Raw genomic sequence first — 21754 nt, forward strand, 5'->3', positions numbered from 1 at the left:
GATGCTATGCTTTTGCTAGTATTGGTTATCATTAATGTAATTTACTAATTTTGATACTATGGTTCACGAGAAAAATATTTTTATTGCCCTTTGGGATTTTTCTATATTGCATGTATAAATTTAGGGAGCATACATTTGAAAAAAAAAATCAAGATAATATGCCTTGATTAATTAAAATTTATTGAAAAAACCCCTAAAGGTCTAAGGATATAAGTAATCATAACATTAAGCACATTTAAGACATGTTGAATCAAAAATGTAAGGCAGATAAAATTAACTAAGATAATTTTTCTTAGTGATAAACAGGAAGAGATTTTAGCTGGCATTAATAGCTGCCTGAGGCTGTAGAAACAGATAATCCTAAAAGCATTTTCAGACCATGCCTTTTAAAATAAATATATTTGCAATACATACTTTGGTTATTATACCCTGACACTGAACACAGTAAACAACAATCCCTTCCAGTGGCCTATTGAAAGCTTCTGGATATCATTAAATAAACAGAAAACAGGGCTTCTCTCTAAAAATGTGTTCAAAAAGAGGCACGTATATGTTCAAAAATTAAGTAATCACTTGGGCAAACCATTTTTACATGCCAGCACAGAGGGACAAAACGATTATTAAATAAAAAATAAACACAGATGTAATAGAGAAGTAAAAGGATATGCTGGAGTTATATTTATTTGTTACCCTGAAAACACTGTGGCTTTTAGTTAACTGTGGGTTTCTTCCTACACCCCAAAATAAAAGGACATGCAAGGAGAGCTGACTGTAAAGCATCAGTTTCAACTGCTAATGAGAGAAATGCCACATTATTTCCTTATCCCTAATGCATTTTCATAGTCTTGGTGTTACTGGACAGTAACAATAGGCAAAGGGAAAATTACAGGGCAGCCATAAAAAATGATGGCCGATGCTTTTGGTCCCTTTTGGCACAAATGGAGTTCTGGTTTTACTCCTTAAACGATCTCTAGCTGGAATACCATCATACTGGCAAATCAGCATTAGAATTCTTAAGAGCCCAGCAGTGCCAGGTTAGCAATCTCCATCTTGAGTTCATATTTTGGATAGTTTTAGGGTAGTTGTTTTTCCTGTGTTGTGGTGGAAAAAATGGATGAAACAGGAAGTGTCTAAGGGAGAGGCTGTACTTCTAAATAATTACTGCCCCCTCATCAGGATATTTAGCTCTTCCCCTTACTAACTAACCAAAAAACCTCTGATTCAGTTTATTCCTGGGAGAATATTGTAGAATTATTTTTTGTCTCCAGTTCAGTGTCAAAATCAGATCAGTGCAGAATTTCAGACTGTGAAGGGCAAATGTCTAATACTGAGCAGCAGCACTGAGCTTTCAGCATTGCATCACATGAAATGCAGCCAACAATAACAAACGTTCCCCTGTTCCCCACCTCCCATCCTATTCTGTTTCAGTGGCTGAAAAAGCAAGCTGACATTTCCAGCACTGGGAGCCTAATGCTACCCCTCCAGCTGACCAGGAGAGGAGGCTCTGACACTGAGCAATGGGCTTCCCTTCAGGAACATGCAGGATCGTGCAGCAGTCCCTTGCTGCGGGAGGAAAACTGTGTAACGTCAGAGAATGAGCTTCAAACTGAGAAATGTAGAGGAGTCTCATACCTTTTGAAATAGAAGGAAGCTAGGAATCAGCTCAATTTCCATTCTGAAATATTATTGTTTGTTTATAAAAATCCAATTTCTATGAAAGGCAAATGTTCCTTCTTATGTATCAGGGAAGTGAGAAATAAATTTAGATCGGGAGATACAATAGCAGGTTTTGCAGGTCCTCTCCCTTTGACATATCATTCTCTATTTATCTATTGCTGTGACCCTACAGTCATTACTCACCTCTTGCACTTCAGGGAGAAAAATTTTAACAGTATACCAGTGCTTTTGACTACCCAACATGCTCAAGAAGCAACTGTTGCTTTAAATTGTTTAGAGGATAAAGGGAATCGAGGCACCATGGCACTGAATGACGCTCAATGACATGATCGAACTGCTTTTGGTTGAGCCAGCTTCTCCATCCTATACTCTACTTAAAAAGTCAGTCATCTCCATCTATTTCCTCTTAGACACACAGGTTCCCAAATTTGGCAGGAAACAAATCGTAAGTATGACAAGATGCTCACTGGGACTTCAAAATAAGTCAGTAGTGTTTCACAGAAAGCACAACACACAGCCATATTATTAGAATTAACAAGGCTAACAATACCTTCATGCAAATGAACAAATGTTAAAGCCATGCTTAGCCCTAAAACACCAGCTTGAATGTTTTGAACTGCACTAGCTGAATCTTCACTTGTGTTGTGTCCCCTCTGAAGAGCTGCAGTCAATGAGTTCAGTGACTGATTGATGGCTTAGTTTAAATCCTTGGACTCAAACTTACTTTTACTGTTATCTGAATGCTTTCAACATTAACTATGCCCTTTCTTCCAGCTATGCCCCACCTGTGCAAAAGACTTCACTAAATCAAAAATATTTAACTAAACTAAATGAAAATTGTTTCTAGTTTGAGATTTATGTCAGATACCGTGAAACTGAAAAGCAATCAAACCTTATTTCCAATAATAGCCCTACATACTGATGGTTGCAGAACCTGTATCATCTATAACATTGATGAGCTTTGTGAAAGAATGACTGATCTTTGTGAAAAAAGTATGCTTGTTTCCCTAAAACAAAAATAAAACAAAAAAAATAGTGAACAGTGAAAGAAGTGCATGCTTGAAAATTAGTGGAAGCTGCAATCAGATCAGCAACAATGTACAAGAGGATTTATGGTTTTAACTAGACACTGAAGTTGCACATGCAGATTGTTTAGCTGACGTTGCCACACCTTAACCTTAACCAGAGAAGGGTGAGGAAAGCTTCTCGTGATGTATGAGGATGGCACTGTCACGACTGTCTTGTAATGCAGTCTTTTGCTGATTTTTAAAAAATACCATCAAATTTATTTCATGTAAACCATCAGTCTAAACACTGTCAAGCAGAGGTGTGGAGGTGACTTTTGCCTGTGTGTCACAGAATTCTTCATTTCTACAGTGATACTTGTTACTAGAAATAATAAAGGGACAAGCAAAGAAACCTTGGTTTTAAAGTGTGTTTTTTAATGCCAAATCAGCATTACACTGCCTCTATCAGTAAAGTATCTTTATTCCAGATTTTGAGACTTCTCTGAGAGCTCAATGCCTTTTTTCCTTCCAAACAACCCCTAGAGAAGAATTCTTCACTTAAAACTTACTATTAGCGTAGACAAGTGACACAAGTGTCACTCCTCTTGACTGGCAAAGAGTCCAGCACTCTGATGTTACTCTTCCCCTGGGTGAAAGACTCTACACCTAAGATCTTCCTGAATACTGCAAGATAACGTATTTCCCACCATACCTTCCCCTGGATGCCACCCTTTTCTCTAGAAAGGTTCCACTAATTCTCTTCTCCAGCTGCTGGTACTGCCTGCAGCTGGCTCAGAAAAGGCTGCCTCCAGCAGCTCCTACAAACCTTTCCTGAGCACCTTGCACAGAATTCTCAAACATAAGACAGCAAGCTTCTGAAAATGGGTTGAGTCTCTTGATCCTTATCTCTCTCTGAAGGACTAGAATAGGAAATGTACACTGTCTTTATGGCTTTCATGCCAAGGGGTCTTTTTAGGACCTTCAAGAAACCCCTGCTGTGTGTAAAGTTAACTTTTCTATACAGTAGATAGTTAAGGGAAAAAAGTATTTTCTGTGGTAAACAGCTTTGAAAACCTATATCAGCAATTTTAAAACTGACAATTGGCAAGGAAGAAATGCACCTAAAATGCATCTAAAAGAGTCATGAAAGTCCCATATATAAGAGTTTTATGTGCCTATGGAGGAAGGAGACAAAATTTTCATACCTGTGCAGGTGTTATAATGCCCCAAAAGGTAGGTGTCAATCTCATGTTGGTGAATAACTCTGATGAGACACATCTACTCACTGCCTTGAACACTGACCTGGGAAAATGAGAACTCCTTTCCCTTCCTGTTCCTGTTACTTTGCTGGTGCAGTCAAACACCAGTTTAACCAAAATAATGATTCATGGCTTTTGTTCTAGGAATTTCACAGTACTGTTCGGTGACTATTCCAATAAGTTCCTCCAAAATAACTTTTTATAACATCATGATATAAACGAAACAACTCTGAGCAAGATCAATTCTTAATTTCACCTTCCCTTGCCAAAAATGTTTACAAGATCCAGTCTGAAAAAACAGTTTCTGTCTCAACTAATAAATGGTCAGTGAGGTTAATTTAAAATTTCACAAAACAAAACTGAAGCAAATTATTCCCTCCAGGTTCATTCTCTTCTGCTATTTTGAACCTATTTGCAGCAGTTTCAGGGATATTGTTACTATCTGTGCTCTGAATTTGAAAAGCACAGAGTTTATAAAAATTACTTAGAATTCATCTATGGATGTTGGAACTGTCAAAACCAGTAGAAAATCATCTGATTCCCCATGTATTTTGGTCTTCAGTGTTTTTAATTTATATGCATGCTAGGGGTGAAACTGGCACAGACAGCAGGGATAAGTTGCAGCAATGGAAACTTTAGCTCCTGTCCATTTATCTAATCAAATGCATCAGCAATACAAATGTCCTGCCCAGAGCCTGAGCCTAGGGATATATGCACCATCTTTCAGGTACCCCGGCTCCTCAGTGTCTCCAAAGATACAGAAGATGAGTTGCCAGGTACAGCCAGTGTTTATTCTAAAATGAACATTTATTTTATGAAAGACGTGTGGTTTGACAATGGATACCAAGCCATTCATTTCCTCTGCCACTTGCTGTTATTCATTAAATGGACTTATCCTCTTTATTTTTTATTCTGAGGTCTTCTGAATACTATGATAAAAACACTATATGATGCAAGGTTTCAAACGCCCTCATGTCCTCTTTTCAAATCAGTGTCATTTCAGTTGCAGCTAGGATTTGGATAGACTGAGGCACAGTCTAATGGTTCTCCCCAACAATCTACTAAAGCAAATGTAGATTTTTGAGAAGCTTTAGTGGCTTCTTGTAGCTTAGATGAAAACAGTTGCTCAGAATTGGTTAGACCAAATCACATCAGAGGATAGCTGGATGCTTTGGTCCTGCTAATCAGAAATTAGCAAAATACAGATCACTAATACATTGCCTTGCAGCAGTTTTGCTGCCTGTGCATTCATTCAACCTTTAATTATTTGGGGCAGGCAGAAGCTATTTCCTGTAATAGATATTTACCTTCACCACAGCAGGCAGAAATGGTATTCACTCTGGCTGAGGAGAAACATGTCACTTACCTTCTGATGAGGAATTACAGCCCTGGGAGAGTCAATTCTGGGAGCTGTGGTTGAAACTGGCACTGGACGTTTAGATCTGTGGATAAAAAAAAAAAAAGAAAATAAAAGAGATTTCAAGCCAAAAAGCTGCTACATCAGGACTGAAAGTTAAGCGTAGTCTAGACTTTTTCTGTCCTACATCCTCATTTACAAAGGTATTAAATGAGAGAAAAAGTTTGAGAAAGCTTCTCTGAATGATGAAAATCCACCAGTTATGGAAGCAACCTCTTACTTGGGAGATCATCTGTTTTCCTATACTTGTGACAAACTGCATTTTCATGGGAAAGTCAGATAAATTCAACTAGATAAATTCAAGTTTGGGCAGCATTCTGGAAAAAGAGACTTAAAGGTGTTTTAAAATGCAGGGACTAAACTTTAGCGCTGAGGCATCTCAAGATAATTCCTCAAAAGACTATTATTTAATACCTTAAACTGTAAAGCTACAACTGCAATTACTTAAGCCTCTCTTCAGGAAGAAACATGGCTTTACTTCAGACAACTGAGTTTCACAATGAGCAGAACACTACTGAATTAGCCATTCCAGGTGCCTGTCTTTCACGTGTATTTGACAAATATATGTCCTTGATAATTTAAAAAGTCCAAAAATGCTTTGAAAACAAACAGTGTGCCCTTTCAGTGGAATAACAAAGAAAGCACAGTGCCACATGCCATCTGAAGCACTTCTACTGTTCCAGGTAAGTGAAGATGTAGCTGTGGGAGGTGTTGTGAGAATCTGCCTAGTGGTGGAAGTTCCCCTGAAATTGTTCCAGTACATATGGGATCCCCAGAGAAAAGGAAACTAAAACCAAAAAGAGTCAAAAGAATCAGAGTTATACAAGTAATATCCCATTTCCAACCTACAGATTAGGCTTATGCCTCAAATTCTAGTCTTTAAAAAGTACATTTCAAAATTAGGACAGGTACAGAAATTAAATAAAAATACTTAAAAGCTTACAAATCAAGTAGAAGCAGTTAAGCCATTTGGAATTGTTTGCTTTAGACAGGAGATGAAAAAGGGAAGATATTGCAGAGGTTTAGAAAATAATGAATGGTAGAAAAAGGGAAATAAAACTACTCTTGTGGACATTGAATGAAATTGAAAAGACAACACATATAAAATTGATAAAGGAAAACATCTTTTTCCAGAGAACTTGATTAACCTGAGGTGAAACTCATTGTTACAAGACATCATTGAGACGATGAGAAGAGCAGAGTATCAGAAGGGATCAAACAGTTACACTTAACAAGAAAAAGCCCCAAGAGCTGCTTTAGACTGGGTATAATAAGTAAATATACAGACTCTCATTTTTCACAGCCCAGCTCAAAAGACCTTCTGTGTTAGGTTCATTATTTCCTTACTGAGGGCTGTGCTGCACTTTCCTCTGAAATACTTACCAGGGGCATCTATCAGAGAGGGAAAGCTGAGCTCAACAGGAACAGGGCTCATCCCCAGTGGCAATCCCTGCACTAATACCCAGCTTCACACTGAGCTCTGGGTTTAACTTTACCTACCACACTTAACATTTTTTCCATAAGCAGTAGTGAACACACAAAAAAAGACCACCTAGGAGAAAGGAGTAATCCTTACAGGAACTGGAAGATTTCCACTTAGAAGGTAAGGAAATTTTGCTACTTTGAGAGCTAAAAACAAAGGTGATGTAACAGATGCCTACCTTAAAAGCAGGTACTATGAAAATGAATGCAGTCTGAGGAAACAATGAAAACTAACATTTTGTTGAACAATGTGTAATTAACCTGTGAAATTCACCGACAAAATATTCCTGAAACAATGGGCTAGAAAACTGTAATTCATACTCACAGCTGAAATATATCACAATATACTCCCAAGATATAATTATCTGAGAAATAGATACCTTCCAGTTCTAAGAATAAGAGCTACTCACTAACTGCCTAAAACAAACTTTCCTCAGGCAAGTCATCTTCCCTCAGGAATGAATGCCATACTCTTCCTTCAACCATTTTAGCTTAAAAAGAGAAACGATAAATCGTATTTATGAGACATGCGCATGAATCATGAAAGACAGCAAAAAAGAGAAAAAAATCAACGGTAGCTCATAACACAGGGTAGCTGAAAACTGACAGCGGCAGTTTACGAACGCACAAAGATTTAGGGGATGATTCTGCTCCTCTTTCCATTACTGTAATATCTGAGCACATCCAGTTATCTCCGTGAGGTGACATTGGTGGCGCTGGGCACACCATGTTAAGTGCCCCCCTGCTCTGCTCACTGATGATGGATTTTAGTGCCAGAGTTGCTCAGCACTGTAAATGTGGTTTGCCATGTACAGAGGTTGAGCAAACAACCACACACTGCATGTTTGATGCTCAACTGGAAAACAGTTGTATTGCAGCAAAATAATTTATCTCCCAGACTATTTCATAATTTCTGATGGTTATAGTATGTTTAGTTTTTCCTCTCTCATTACCTGCCCACAGAAGATGATGCTAAAAAACTGCATTTCTTCCACATTAGTGATAAAATACATTCACAGTGTTAGCCAAGATTTGCATTTGACACCAACTTGGAGATTTCAAGATGTTGCTTGAAAACGACGTTCCTACACAGCTCTGACTTGGATGTTTATAGCTTTGATATTTAAAGAGAGAATAATGAGGCTTGCTAGATCTAGCAGAGGTTTGCACCAGAGAAAAAGGCAGAAGAGGTGAAATCAATTTGTGGAATGAAATTGTATGTGCTTGCAGAATAAAGTGATTATTTACATAAGAGTCATTACTCCTCCAGGAAAAACATCTGCAAGTTCAGAACATTCTTTTTTTCCTCCCTCTCTTGCTAGATGGATCAAATCGTGCAGCAACAGAAGTTTGCTTTTCAAGTGATGATGGTGCTGTAGTGAACATATGTGTCCAGGTTTACATTTTAATCCACTGATTGCAAAATTATTTTATTCCAAACACTTGATGGTGTACCTGCTCAGTAAGGCTGTGAGAAGGGTGAAAGCCCAAATTTCACAGATGATTGTGATAATTTTAGACTTGATGTTGAAATTTTTCATCAGGATTCTTTTTCTTATGCATTTAATTAGGTTTCAACTTTTAGACATTTTCTTCTACATTTTCCAAGTTAAAGATGGAAACAAAAATCTCATTTCAAAATGAAAACCTAGAATAGTTCTAAGATGACCAAATACATAATTCTGGTATTTTTCTAAACTCTTCTCATTTCCACATCTCTTTTCTCCCTCAGCGCTGGTTCTGTTTTTTAGTGAAGTTCAAAACCAAGATGGAAGTAGTTTTGAAAGCAGTTCAATTTTGATAGCACTGCTCAAATGACTGCCAGAATTTCTACTTGTTCCCACCTAAACAGGTCTTTAATTGAAGAGCACTTGACTTCAATCCTGGTATTTTTATACTCACAACAAAGGTTTATTACAAGTCAACTGCACTGAGGAGTGCAACTGCTGCCTAAGTCAACTGCCTGCCTAAGAAAAGGCTGCAAAGGAGTTCTGTGATGCACTATCAGTTTAAATTGCATCCTCAGGGGAGCACAATATTGTATTTGAAAAGAGGTGACACGATCTAAGATTATAGCTCTTTTTCATCTTCATGGGGCTTTTTTTCTATTTCATATCTTCACCAGTCAATGTCTATCTTTACTAATTCTCAGGACAACTAAAATCAACATTTCTCTTTTACAGTATGCTTTTTCATTTGTCATTTTATGACACATGAGCACTTATTTAGCACTTCTTGAATATCTTAATAATTGTATCCTAGTATTTCAACTACCAGAAAATGAAAAGGCATCAAGTGCATGAAAAGGCAATAAACCAGATTAGAGTTAGAAATTTTGCATACTTTAACTATCACCACATGTGGAATAGGGCTTCTGATACACATATATATGTGTGTATATGTGTATATATATATATGTATGCATTTTAATGCACTAATATTCCTGAAAATTTGCTGGGAATGATGATGGGAGTGTCAGGGAGAGATGTAAAAAGATAAAGTATTACTTATGGTTATCAACTTGAGGTGCCCATTTAATAAGTGCTAAGATATGAATGTGCCAGTTAAATTTTCAGCTAACCAGTGAATTAGGCAGCCAAACAAAAGCTGCTGCTTGTTTCTAAGTCTTGCACAGAAAATCTTGAATCCTATGATACTGTGGTGTAATTCCCTATGCCCTGCCTGGGACATCAGCAAGCACTCTTACTGACTTCTCATTGTCACTCTTAGTGACTGCAATGAGAATCACAAAGACAAAGCCCTGAACACTTCACAGTACTTCAAATACAACTGTGATCACTCTGGGTCTAGGATCCGACCTACTTTCCCTCTCTCAGGGTATCATCTCAGCCTGCAATAAAATTGAAAAATACTCCCACCAGCGCTTTTGCTCTCTATATATCAATGGCAAATGCAAATATTAGCATTTGGTTGGATGACTGATCCATTAATTATTTCTCTGCATTATGCAGCACTCAGATTGCAAGTTGGGCAATTACACTTTCCAGGCCTAATGTTCACGCCCACAATGCCATAAGGACAAAAGCTTGTTAGGCATAGAGGGCATCAGCCCAAAAGGGAGCAGCTATCCAATAAAAAAGTTGTTTGGAAGTATGTAATACCTATTTTCCCTTAGAAGGAATCTGAGTCAGAGGCAACCACAAACATTAAGGGATAGAAAGGGAAAGTGAAAAGGAAGAAGCCTTGGAGATTTTTGTGAAAGGGAGGAAAGAAAGCAAACTGAAGCCAGTATGTGAAAAGATGAGATTCTTCCAAGGCTCTCCTGATCTCTCTTTGACCCTCTCTACTTCTCTGGCATCTACACAGTCCCTGTTGTATCCTCCTAACTCCTCCCCTGCTGTGGAAAATCCCTCCTTTCCTGAACTGCTCCACATTCTGCCCTCCAGCTTGTTCCCTCCTGAATGGAGCCACTGGCTGCCAATGCCTCCATCTGCTCTTAATTGACTTGGTACTGACCCTAAAATTCCTCCATCCCAGCAGCTTCCATGGGCAAAGAGGGAGGCTATCCAGTATCCCTGCAGCTCTGCGCTGGGGGTGACAGCTACCCACAGTGTACCAAGCATGAATGCTGAGCACATGCCTGGCACTCACCCAATACACACAGCAAGCTCCAAGGAGTGTGGACACCTTTAACCTCCAAGGAGTGCAGACGTCTTTACTCAGGCAGGTTATTTCTCTGTCTCCTTCTTCCTGTCTTTGCACTGTTTTTAAACCATTTCCAAAAATTTCCTCTACACATCACTATTGAAAACTTGGGTAAGCCATAAAAAAATGTGCATTCCAACCAAGGAAATTTAATTTAATTACAAAACTTGTTTATGCTGTCATGGGTTGAATTTGTACGGAGATATATATTGCCATTAACACTGTTGAAGAAATACGTTAATTTATATCAAATTTATGTGCAGCCCAGTGCAGACAAACCCACAACACTCTTGAAATATTCAGAAATACCTAAATTGGTATGGATCATAAATAGGAAGCCACTACTCTCACATAAATTGGTTAATTGCAGAATTTGCATTGTCTAGTTATAGACAATGTCAGTTCAGAATCAGAAACAAGAGGCTGAAATGCAGTCAGATTTACCACAGGGATCAAGGCTTTACAGCATAAAAACTTCAGATACAGCAGCTCACTTGGAACCTAAAGTTTGGCATAATTATTAATTATTAATGATTTAATAATTAGATTGATTATTTATAATTACTGAGAGATGCTAAAAATCTACTGAAGGTAAACATATAAATAATGAAAATACTTGTTCATTTAAGATCATCAGAAAAAATGTGCCCAGTGCTCAGCACCGATGTGCTCCAGCAGCCACCAGCCAGGGACAACACAGACACCAAGAGCTGCCCAACAGCCAGGCTAAACACACCTTGGTTATCACTGCAAGAAACAATGGGTTGCCAATAATTAAGAGTTTGTTGGAGAAACAAAAAATTAGGGCAGACAGCTTTTACAGGGGTTGATGGGCAAGAAACACCATGGTGAAAAGGATCCAAAGGAAACCAAAAACTCATAGACACAAATAACGTTTACAAGACTTATCTAGTAAAGCCTCAGTGTTTTACCTAATTAAAAACTCCTCATTCCACTTCTCAAAAATACTTTTTCATCCATTCCAATTACCTCTAAGTGTGTAATTTACATTTTTCCATGACTGTGCTTAAGCTAATCAGCATTAACAGGAAAAGGTCCCAGCCTGAACAGACTGTGACCTTGCTGTCTATTGTAACATTTTGGCTAACGTGTCTACTTGCTCCTTGCAGAAAGCAGGCAGGAACTGTTTGTCTGAAAGAATATAACTGCCATGTTTATTTACTAAGCTGTGTCAGCCCACTGACTTCAGTGAGATGGGCCCATGGTACCCATCTTGACCTTTCCATGGTGAGTGAAATACAATATGTGAAAGAATTCACATGGAGATTATCTTTAGGGAATCCAGAAAATATTTCTCACATAAAACGATGAATTTTAAACTCACCTCTAAGCTGGTATTGGAGGGGGGAAAAAAAGTGATGTGCACTCTGAGAACAGTTCTAATCCCTAAGCAGAATCTTGCTGCAATGAAAACTTCACTGCCCTTTAAAGCCTTGGCATATATCCACAGTTTCCAAGCTCTTTTCTAAAACTAACAAGGACACTTTATGCAGCGAGTGTAAATAGCAATCCACTAAATTAAACTGCTCATGTAAGGAATATATTTGTATTTATTCCAGTGACTGACATTGATACTTTATTTCATTTTCCATGGAAATAGCAGCACTAAATGTTACTACTCAGAGAGAGCAGCTCACAGTCCTGTCCCAATGATAGCCTGACATCTGTAAACAAATCCTACTGTCCTCTCAAATCTGCATACAGAGGCAACTGGGCACACAATGGGTGTCACCTCTATTTCACAGAGTGATGGAGGACCAACTCCCTCAGTATTACAGTATTACAGTGTATCTTCCTTAACCCAGTAGCGGGATGTGTCTTTTTTAATGCTTTAAGCATACAGAGCCACCAGAAGGAAGGAAAAAATGGCAATTGGTGGCAGATGACTTAGAAGTTCTGCGGTCACAGGTGTAAGCAAAATAAGCTAACTAGTATGGCATGTCATATCCATTAGTGGTTTTTTTTCTACTAATTTGCTTAATATTTTGAATAGTCCAACTAGCTCAGACCATGCTTTCATCAATATTGTATATATAGTTCTGATTTACCCTAAACTGGAGCAGATACCATCTTTTAATTCTTCTGAGCATAAATACAGCCCTATTCTGGTTCTGATTTAAATGTACCCATCAGCAGACCTAAAATATGCACAGAATTGGTTACTAAACCCAGCATCAGACAAAAGAACGCAGTTCACAATAACCACTGTGCTCCCCTTGCTTGCAGTTTGCTGTCACCACATGCTTTATTTATAGTAGGCCTGAAATAAATACTGCAGGATCAGCCATCTTTTGGTGCTGCACAAAAAAGGAAAGCTATTAAATATTTACCGTAAGTCTCTCATAGCCTCACCTCTGACACTTTCCCTTTCAGTAGAGAAAAGAATTATTTAGCCTATGATTTTCCAGCAAAAGACAGCGATTGTGACTGTCTGAAATCAAAGGGTAGCATCACTGGCATGCCCTGGAAGGGGGAAGTTTTGTCAATGTGCACCCTGCACAGAAGTCTCCACCTCCCCAGCTCCTCTCCAGCAGCACAGAGTGACGCCAAAGTGGAGCCTTAGAGTGACACAGGAATGTTTGTGCCAGCAGAATGAGGCACACTCATGTTACAGCACTTTCCAAAACTAAGCCAGTACATTTGGTGAATCCTTTCCAAGGAGGCTGATCAGATTACTTGAGTTATTATGTGGATGCTCCAGTGAAACATGTTGACAAATAAAGCTGCTCTCTTGTATTTACTGTGCATTTAAGAAAGAAACCCATTTGTATGAAATAAAAATAGACTTTGCATGCATTTTGTTTTTCACTGTGAACTGAATATTGCACGACCCAATGTTTATGGCCTAATATCTGTGGGACAGACAGACAATTAAAGATGAACTTTGACTGGCCTAGAATTAAAATGCCTGAGGGCAGCTGTGTAGCTCAAGTAACTGATTAGAAACTGATACTGAAAAATGACTGAGAACTGAACTCCAGGAGGTCACAAAAAGACTAAAAGCAAAGCAATGTCTTTTTTCCACCCCAACCCAGGCCATTATAGAGTATGATCATAGCTTTCCACAGCATAGTGCAGCAGAACCAGCATCAATCCTCTCCCAGTACACTTACAGCAATGCAGGTTTCTAAGGAATAAGCTGTATCTATAGAGGTATGTAACACTTTAGAATATGAGCCTGGTTTCCCTGAATGCCTCATGGGAGTTCTGCTGAGTAATAATGCACACTGCCAAAGACACTTCTTTTCTTCTCCTCTCACTCCTGTTCTTTTCTTCAGCAAAAAAGAATTCACTTCCTAGATGTACTTTGTCTTTGAAACTTAATGAAGCAGTGCTAGTCTGGAGGGTCCCAGACATTGCCACATCACTGGATCACAGGTCCCTTCCTCCAGGCATGGTCCAAATACCTCAACTTCCCAGCACTTGCCTGTCTGCATCTTTTTGATTCCCAGAAACAGCAAAGAGAGGCACACAGCAGACTCTAGAAAAATCAGCAGCCAGACAATGCAGCTCAAGCCACTACCAAGTTCTGGCTGCCTGATCAAACCTCTGGCATAACTGGTGAGACTTCCAGTCTAATGTTGTGGGTTTATGTGAAAACATAGCATGGTTGAGGTGATAAGAACAAATCAAAGAGGGAGTTTAGGGAAGGCAGTTGTCCAAAAACACTTGACATCCACAAATTCCTGAAGCCACGGCTGCCACATGGAGAACTCTACTCAGGCCAGCACTGAACATTCATGGAACGTCTATGTTAGTGTGCCTTGAACAGTGCAGGTGCTACTTGAATTAAAACTAAGGTCATAAAGGAAATCACAGAATCCCATTGTTTAGGCAGGCAAGTATGAATGGGGGCTCTTAACACTTCCTTTTTTTCTATGATTGATGCCTTTCAGTTGGATGTCCTGCACAAGTGCTGGCACCATGTGCAGCTTTTTTTGACAGCCAAATTAAAACAATAAGCACCTCCCCACCCTGAAAAAAGCCTGCAGGGAATGAAGCGTTGTAATAAAAGTGAGAAGCAGCAAACACTGTCTTAACTGTCAGGCTATAAACAATGCTCATGAAACCTTCACGGCCACGACCGATAAAGGGAAAGGCCATTGCTCTAGAGAGCCAAGAGCCATTAGAGAGAAAAAAAAGCTTTCGATCTTGGAGCATTTTCGTCAAGATTTCACATTCCACTGTTTCTTCCATGGCCTTACAGATAAAACAAGCGAGATCAGTTCTACTTCCAGTGCTGCAACAGTGAAACCAAGCCACAGATTGCCTGCTAAGGCATTCCATGACCTTGAAACATTCTGTAGAGCCATGTGACTACTTCACATATATGTCCAGTATCACCCCAATTTAGAGCTTAAGTTTTCCTATCACAACAGTCAACCCCCTAATGCACTTATGTGCCTTTTCCATTGGAAAGGATTTCCAGCATTTCCAAACTTTTATACAAATAGCATAAGTGAGCACTTCCATCTCTGCGCTCTTTATGGCAACTACGGCTGTTTTTCCATAGTAGTAGGACACTGCTCCAGTTTCATTGCTGCAAGCCATGTCTAAAAAAGTCCAAGTGATCTCTTAGCACAGTCATTCTCCTGGTAACCACGTCCCAGGAGATTTTGCCTCTCTTCTGTCTTGTTCTTATTTGGTTGAAAGTTACTACCCCTTGTCACTGCTACCTTCTTTCCATGTTATTCTTTTCACCAGCCCAATATTTGTAAAATTATTTGCTGAGAAAAGGATATTGCATTGTACACTTTGGGCAGGTGACAAAATTGACAATCTTCTTGTCCTTGGGTAAATGAACCCATATGTCCAGGGAAAAAATTATTTTTTGAGGCAAGATTAATATAACTTCCTGAATATAATGGAGATGCCTTGTGCTCGAGACATTGGATCCTTAATAGGGTTCTATGTGTACCTCAGTTGGTCAATATCACTTGCTGCTAGGATTTAGCTTCTATAAATTTTGAATTGTGCAAAGTAAAGCAAGCTTAATACCTCTGAGCACAACTTTTTTGAATATCCTCATGTCATTTAAGAAAAAAAAAAATTAAAAAAAAATTTACTTTTCAGTCTTTTTCATTGGGTTTTCCTAATGAGGCTGAACGGGTCACCAAGGCAAACTAATTGCTCACATCATAAAGTAGCTGAAAAGAAGAGTCCATTAATTGTATAAGTTCAGAGCAAAAACATAATCTGAGAAAATTTTCATTTGATAAAAAAAGCTGTTTTATCATCTATTTATATTTACTAGTATTTCATTTTACTTTATGCCATTTTCCTTCTTTTCAAAATATCTACATCTATTATCTATGAAAGCATATCTCAGTGTCTGGAAAACTCCATTACTGCTTTCTTTGGTTGTTCTTTATCATATAACTCGAATATCTGAATTATATATTATTGTTTTGGAACCAAGAGCCAGGGAAAGTCTTAAAAAAAACCTGAAGAAACAATAAATAGAGAAGAAAGTACTTAATAAAGATACTTCCACTAGTTTTTTGTTGTTGTTTTTTTTTTTTTTAATGAAAAACTAGAACTGCTGGTGTTGCAATTTAGAGTTCAGCAAATAAAAACGCAAAATGATTACTTAAATGAAATATCCCTAGCAACACTTGGTCAAAATTACTGCTTTTAGTAACTTGTCTCTGTGATATGTATTAGGATAATCTGGATTTGTTAGTCACGAATTTGGAAATCCTTCTGAGAATAAGAAGAACTGTTGGTTTGTAGTTTTAAACCATTTAAACCTCTATGGCCAGGCCATAGAGGCAGATACTGGAGAACTTTTTGGGTTCAATATTCAGGAAAATTAATACCAAACGTGGAACAACCCAAAGCAAAACAAGAAATGTTTTCTCTCAATGTAAAAACACAAAGGTTCAACAGAAAATCTGACAGACATTCTAACAATCAGAACGGATTTTTCCTAACTGTTAAATAAAAAATATTCAGAACAACTTAAATCTTGCAAAAAAAATTCATAAATATATTTGTAACAACACTATAACTCCAAGTGAAGAAAAAAGAAGTTGGAGGGGGTGATAGGATGGGAATTCAACCCCATGCATCAAGGAAGTGATTTTCTACTCTATCTGGAACACTTAAAGACAAACTTAAAGACATGGGGGAAAAGCAGCCACGTATTTTGCTTTATAGTACCCTGTCCGCTCTTGGAAACTTCATCTAAACTCCTTATTCTTTAGCTATTAGTATGTTCCTGATACTGATTATCTCTACTGCATATTCATATATAAGATTCTTTGGTATATTCTCAGAAATTGTACTTCCACATTACAGTCTGCTTTCTGTACTTGTCTTTGCCTGCCCTGTACAAAAATTATCTTCTTCACAATGCAATAAAATGAGCAGCTACTTCTCTTTCTACAATTATGGAGCTTTAAATATTAATGCATTTATTACAGAAATCCTCTGTGCAAGGTTATCTAACAAGAGAACAAATTTCCTTGGAAGTAACATTAACCAGCAGAAGTTAAAAAACCTATTAATTGCTTTCTTAATGGCAAGACAACTTTTATCACATCTCTATGATAAAACCTGCCCTCTCTATGTTCTACTGCCTCCCTTTCCTGCACTTGGGCTACACCTTTCTTATTGGGTCAGATACAGAGCGGACTTTGAAACTCACAGGTGCCAGACCATTAGCACAAATTCTCATGAGGTCCCTCTCATGCACTTGTAACACTTGTTCTGTTTGTTGTCTCTAGAACAGTTGTTCATAAACTAGCCAAACTAAACTGTGTTGCCCACATGAGAATAACCAAAAGAAACATCACTGTTGGATTCATTTAACAGAAGCTTGAATGGATACGAGATTACACTTGTATTCAATAGCCTAAATCCCACACAGACACACAACCTAACCATTTGATTTCTGTAGCAATCCATGCTGACTTCTACAAGAATCAGAGCAGATTTTGGCTTTTCATCTCCTATCTGTGCCATGAGCACTTCAAATAAATCTAACAGACACGGATAAAACACTTGTAACTTTCAGTCATAAGTTTCATAGGCTGTCCTAAATAATGCAAAGAGTTTAAGTTATTCCAACATACTTCTGCAGAGTGAGGCTCAGGTTGTGGCTGGCTGATTTGATTTTGTTCTGGGCCTCCAGGTGGGTCATGCTGTCAGTGTTGACTCCATCAATGGCCACGACAAGGTCCCCCTGGTTCATCTGTGACTGTGCTGCCTTGCTGCCAGGGGTGATCTGCATAGAAAAAGGCAAAAAAAAAAAGTCATATCCTGATAAGTAATTCTGTACACAGAACAGTTGAACTTGCCCAGAATTATAGTACAGAATAGATACAGCAAAAAATACAGCTAATAGATACAACAATAGTTGTATCCATTATTGTATGGTGAAAAATCAAAACTTATGGGAATTAGACAACTCAAAGTTAACTCACACTTCTGCAAAGGCCCAGGACACCATCTACTTGTTGCTACTTCCATTTTGAGAGGTTAAGCCCAACGTTGGGTATCACTATCTCAAGGGGATAATTATCTCTATACAGCAGCAGTATATAGAAACATGACTCAGAAGCAGAAAATGAATGAGCTACTATCCACTGCGTGATTTTACTGTATTTTTCCTCCTAAAAGCAATTTTCCCCAAATTAATTCATTTTATTGAGGGGATGTAAAATGAACGTGTGTGAGTGGCCTTGGGCACACTTTGTTTCTTTAATAGCAGGCTTTAGAGGAAATGATTCTACTTAACCGTACCCATATACAACTGCAGCTCCATCACCAACACAAATTGCTACGTGCCCATCTCACCAACTGTTGGACCTCACACTCCAAAGACCAGCACTCTCAGAAATAAGAAACCACAGTGCTGCAACCACAAACCCAACAACTGACACAACAGTCCAGAAGTTCTGTTTGTTCACTGTGGCAATACATTTTGTTGGCTCCACTCAGCTTGTGAACAGCATCTTCTCTGAATGGACAGCACCCTGACCTCAATTTTACACAGCCCTCTCAGCTTATGTATGGATAACACCAGCACAGCACTAAACCAGGAAAGCCTTCACATACCATCAGCCAGACAAATTTTAGTGAACACACCAGAGTTGTCCTCTGCTTTCAGCACCCAGTACAGAAAGAGCATGGATATAAGCTATAGGTATTTTTTCTTAAAAACTCACTTCCTTACATTCCTCACTAAAAATTCCAAGGATAATCTAAAGTACTGCTACAAAGGCTGCATTCAAAAATTCTGTTCCTTCAGTACAGTGAACATAAAGACGTGTTTGATTATGAGCCAAAAGTCCCCTGTGAATTCTGCCAGTCTGAAACCATGAAGTCAAGTTTCTAGTCACTTATAAATATATACATAGTAAAAAAAAAAACTTCCTTCCAAAATAATTCCCTAAACTGTTAGCTCATGTGCTTTACTGGCAAAGATGAATAAGCAAAAAAAGAAAAAAGCCCTTTCTTAACATGCTGTTAAAGGTGCTCAGTATTGAGGCCAGAAGTCCAGCTGACAGTGTAGTCTGACAATGGGAGGTGTCAGTTTACTAGAACACTAGTTCTAGTGTCAGAGTGCTTGAACACACAGCACCCTGCATGCTCAGACTATTTAAAAGTAAAGATTAGTTTGGAATTAGGTACTCTAAGTAATTCCTAGAACTGATTTGACTGAAAGAGACAAGTTTTAATACATTTTCATTTGAGACAGAAGCAAGAGCTCTGTGTTTTCTGAGTGAAGGACAGCCACAAATACAACGTTCTCATGCGAGTACAGTGGACTGATAATGTCAGTACTATTCCCTGAAGAATTTTCCTGGTGTTAAGAAATCGAGGGATGGGGGAAATATTTTGTGGTAGTTTCAAAGATAGAGTTTTATTCTGCAGTCTAGTGCACTCTCACAAGAAAAAAAAGAAAAGAGCAACAAAACAAAACCCAAAAGGTTTGTGTTACAAGCATAGCTTTTCTAACCTGTTATACAAACATTAGCTTCTATGCATTCAATTGACTTGCATTGTGCCAAGTACACCGAATCCAGAAGTCCATAAAGAATATGGATTATTTGTACACTCATATGTACTTGTATATTTACTCAAAGATCCTTCCCTGCTTAGTCCCACAAATATGTTGAGAAAGAGAATCTGCAATAGAATAAAAGGTAAAGAAAGGGCAAAAAGCAAACTAAAGCCAAACTCAGACAAATGAGTCAGTAAGACTTGAATTCATCAAATAGGACACTTCTGTCTTTTTCAAATTATCCTTTTTTAAATAAATAATCTTCACACATCACTTTTCTAAGACTTTTAACCTCCTCACAAAACATAAAAGTTCTTGCCACAGAATATTAACTGTGTGATACTGGTTCCAAATTCTGGGACAGTCTCCCCCCTGCCCCTTTTTTCTTGTCAACAACAAAGACTGTTTTTTGAACATCACCCGAGTTCCTGAAAGTCAAACGTCTGCCCTAATTTGGATATTCTTACTCAACACATCTATCTCTCCTTCCACTCCTCAGTGATGCCTCAAACAAAATAAACCCAGGGAAGCAGAGCTTCCAGAGACAGGATAACACTCTACATCTGGGGCTAGTTTAACACAGCTCTAACAAAGTAGCTTCCCTCTCACTTGCTTTGACTTCTGCTTTTAGTAGCCTCACAAGTGAATGTTATACTTTAAAATAATGACACAGCAACTAAAACCCTCCTAGAATTAGAGTCAATTTAGAGGGAGGTGATGGGTGTAATGAATGACCTAATTTCACTTCTTCTAATGGGATATTTTCTGACTAATATTTTAGAAAATACAACCTAAATGAAAAAACATTCATCGCAAGACTATCTCAAATTAAAAAGTCCTCAGTAACTCTGAACTTGTGATTTACATGACTTTCTAACTTTGCAACACCGTTTCTCAGGCAAGGAGCTCCAGGAGCACCATACTGTGAAAGAGAAGGAAACAGTCTCAATCATGGCTCCGTCAGCTGCTACTTAAAAAGGAAATGAAAGGGTTTCAACTTCTTCAACTAAGTATAAGGGTAGCAAATTCTGTGTGGGATTCTTTCACACAATTCTACTTTCTTCAATTCCCATTTCAGGAGACAGCACTCCATTGATGTCACTTTACCTCTAAAAATCAGCTTATCCTTACTTCACAGACAGCAAGACTCAAAAAAAGATAGATCCAATTTATTGTATCTGCAATTCACACAAGTAGTAGGTATCAGGAAAGAATTTCTTCTTCTCATGGTCTTCCCACTGGATAAAAGCACACAAGATTATTTGGTCCTGTAAACTTTTATATAGAAGGCATTACTAAAGACTGGATGCATAGTCTGAATGAACCATGAAAACCAAAGTACATAATTACATGTATTTTAGAACCTGAGAGACATCTCTGAGAGTGCTCCAAGTGAAGGCACAGCATGCATTTCCGGCAGACATCAAGAGCAGCCAGTAATTGTTGCGAACAAAATACCAGTGTGCAGATGGAGATACAGGGCACACAGATCTGAAGTGTCAAGGCACATTCAAGACTATCGTGTTCCCATTTCTCAAGATCCAGCTGAAAGGAATGGAATGCAAAGAGTTTATCTTTTATCTGTTGGTATTTTCCTTTGAAAATTCATCTCTGATCTACTAAAACATTTACTAACTATAAATCACAAACAGAGAAGAGCTCACTGTGTGAGCTTTCTAAAATCTTGGGTAAATATTTTCTATTTTAAAATATTTTTGAAAATATTTTTGAAGGACTAATGCTAATTAAACCTTGGAACTAGACTAGAAACCCAGATCTGTCTCCATAGTAAATTCTACTTTGCTCTTATCTCAGTCTCTCTTCTATTAACAGAAGTAACAGATTTAGAGAAATATACTACTGTCAAGGATAAATATGCATTTTTCAATTTGACTACCAGTCTTTTTTTCCTAAAACAAATCTCTGGGCAATTTCTAGACAGAATGATTTCAGAAAACCCTTGTAATAGTCTTAACTCACTTGCTCTGGATTACAATATAGCTCTGAGTTGCTAGGTGCTGCAAATGCCTTTATTTAATGCTACAGTGAGACATTCATCAGAGTTTCAGGGTACAGCTATTTCTGTCAATTCATTTACAAAATCCAATCCAGGGTAACACCAACAGATCTAACATTAATAGCAGTTCTTTAGTGCCTCAAGCCCAAGCACAGATTTTATCTTGAAAAACCAAACATCTCACTGCTCTCAGAAATG

The 21754-nt window shown here is 38.2% G+C and overlaps 1 protein-coding gene across 4 annotated transcripts in view; it reads right to left on the reverse strand.

Moving 5' to 3' along the window:
- Positions 1-21754, reverse strand: part of LDB3 (LIM domain binding 3) — a 107452-nt gene that overhangs the window by 58354 nt on the left and 27344 nt on the right. For all 4 annotated transcript variants that reach the window (XM_031062528.1, XM_031062513.1, XM_031062517.1 and 1 more), the window contains exons 2-3: positions 17606-17757; positions 5310-5385 (exon numbers count right to left, since the gene is read on the reverse strand). In XM_031062528.1, the coding sequence (XP_030918388.1) occupies positions 5310-5385; positions 17606-17757 (228 nt within the window). The remainder of the gene's footprint in view (positions 1-5309; positions 5386-17605; positions 17758-21754) is intronic.

This window comes from Geospiza fortis, unplaced genomic scaffold (assembly GCF_000277835.1).
Source record: "Geospiza fortis unplaced genomic scaffold, GeoFor_1.0 scaffold130, whole genome shotgun sequence".
NCBI classification, from domain to species: Eukaryota; Metazoa; Chordata; class Aves; order Passeriformes; family Thraupidae; genus Geospiza; species Geospiza fortis.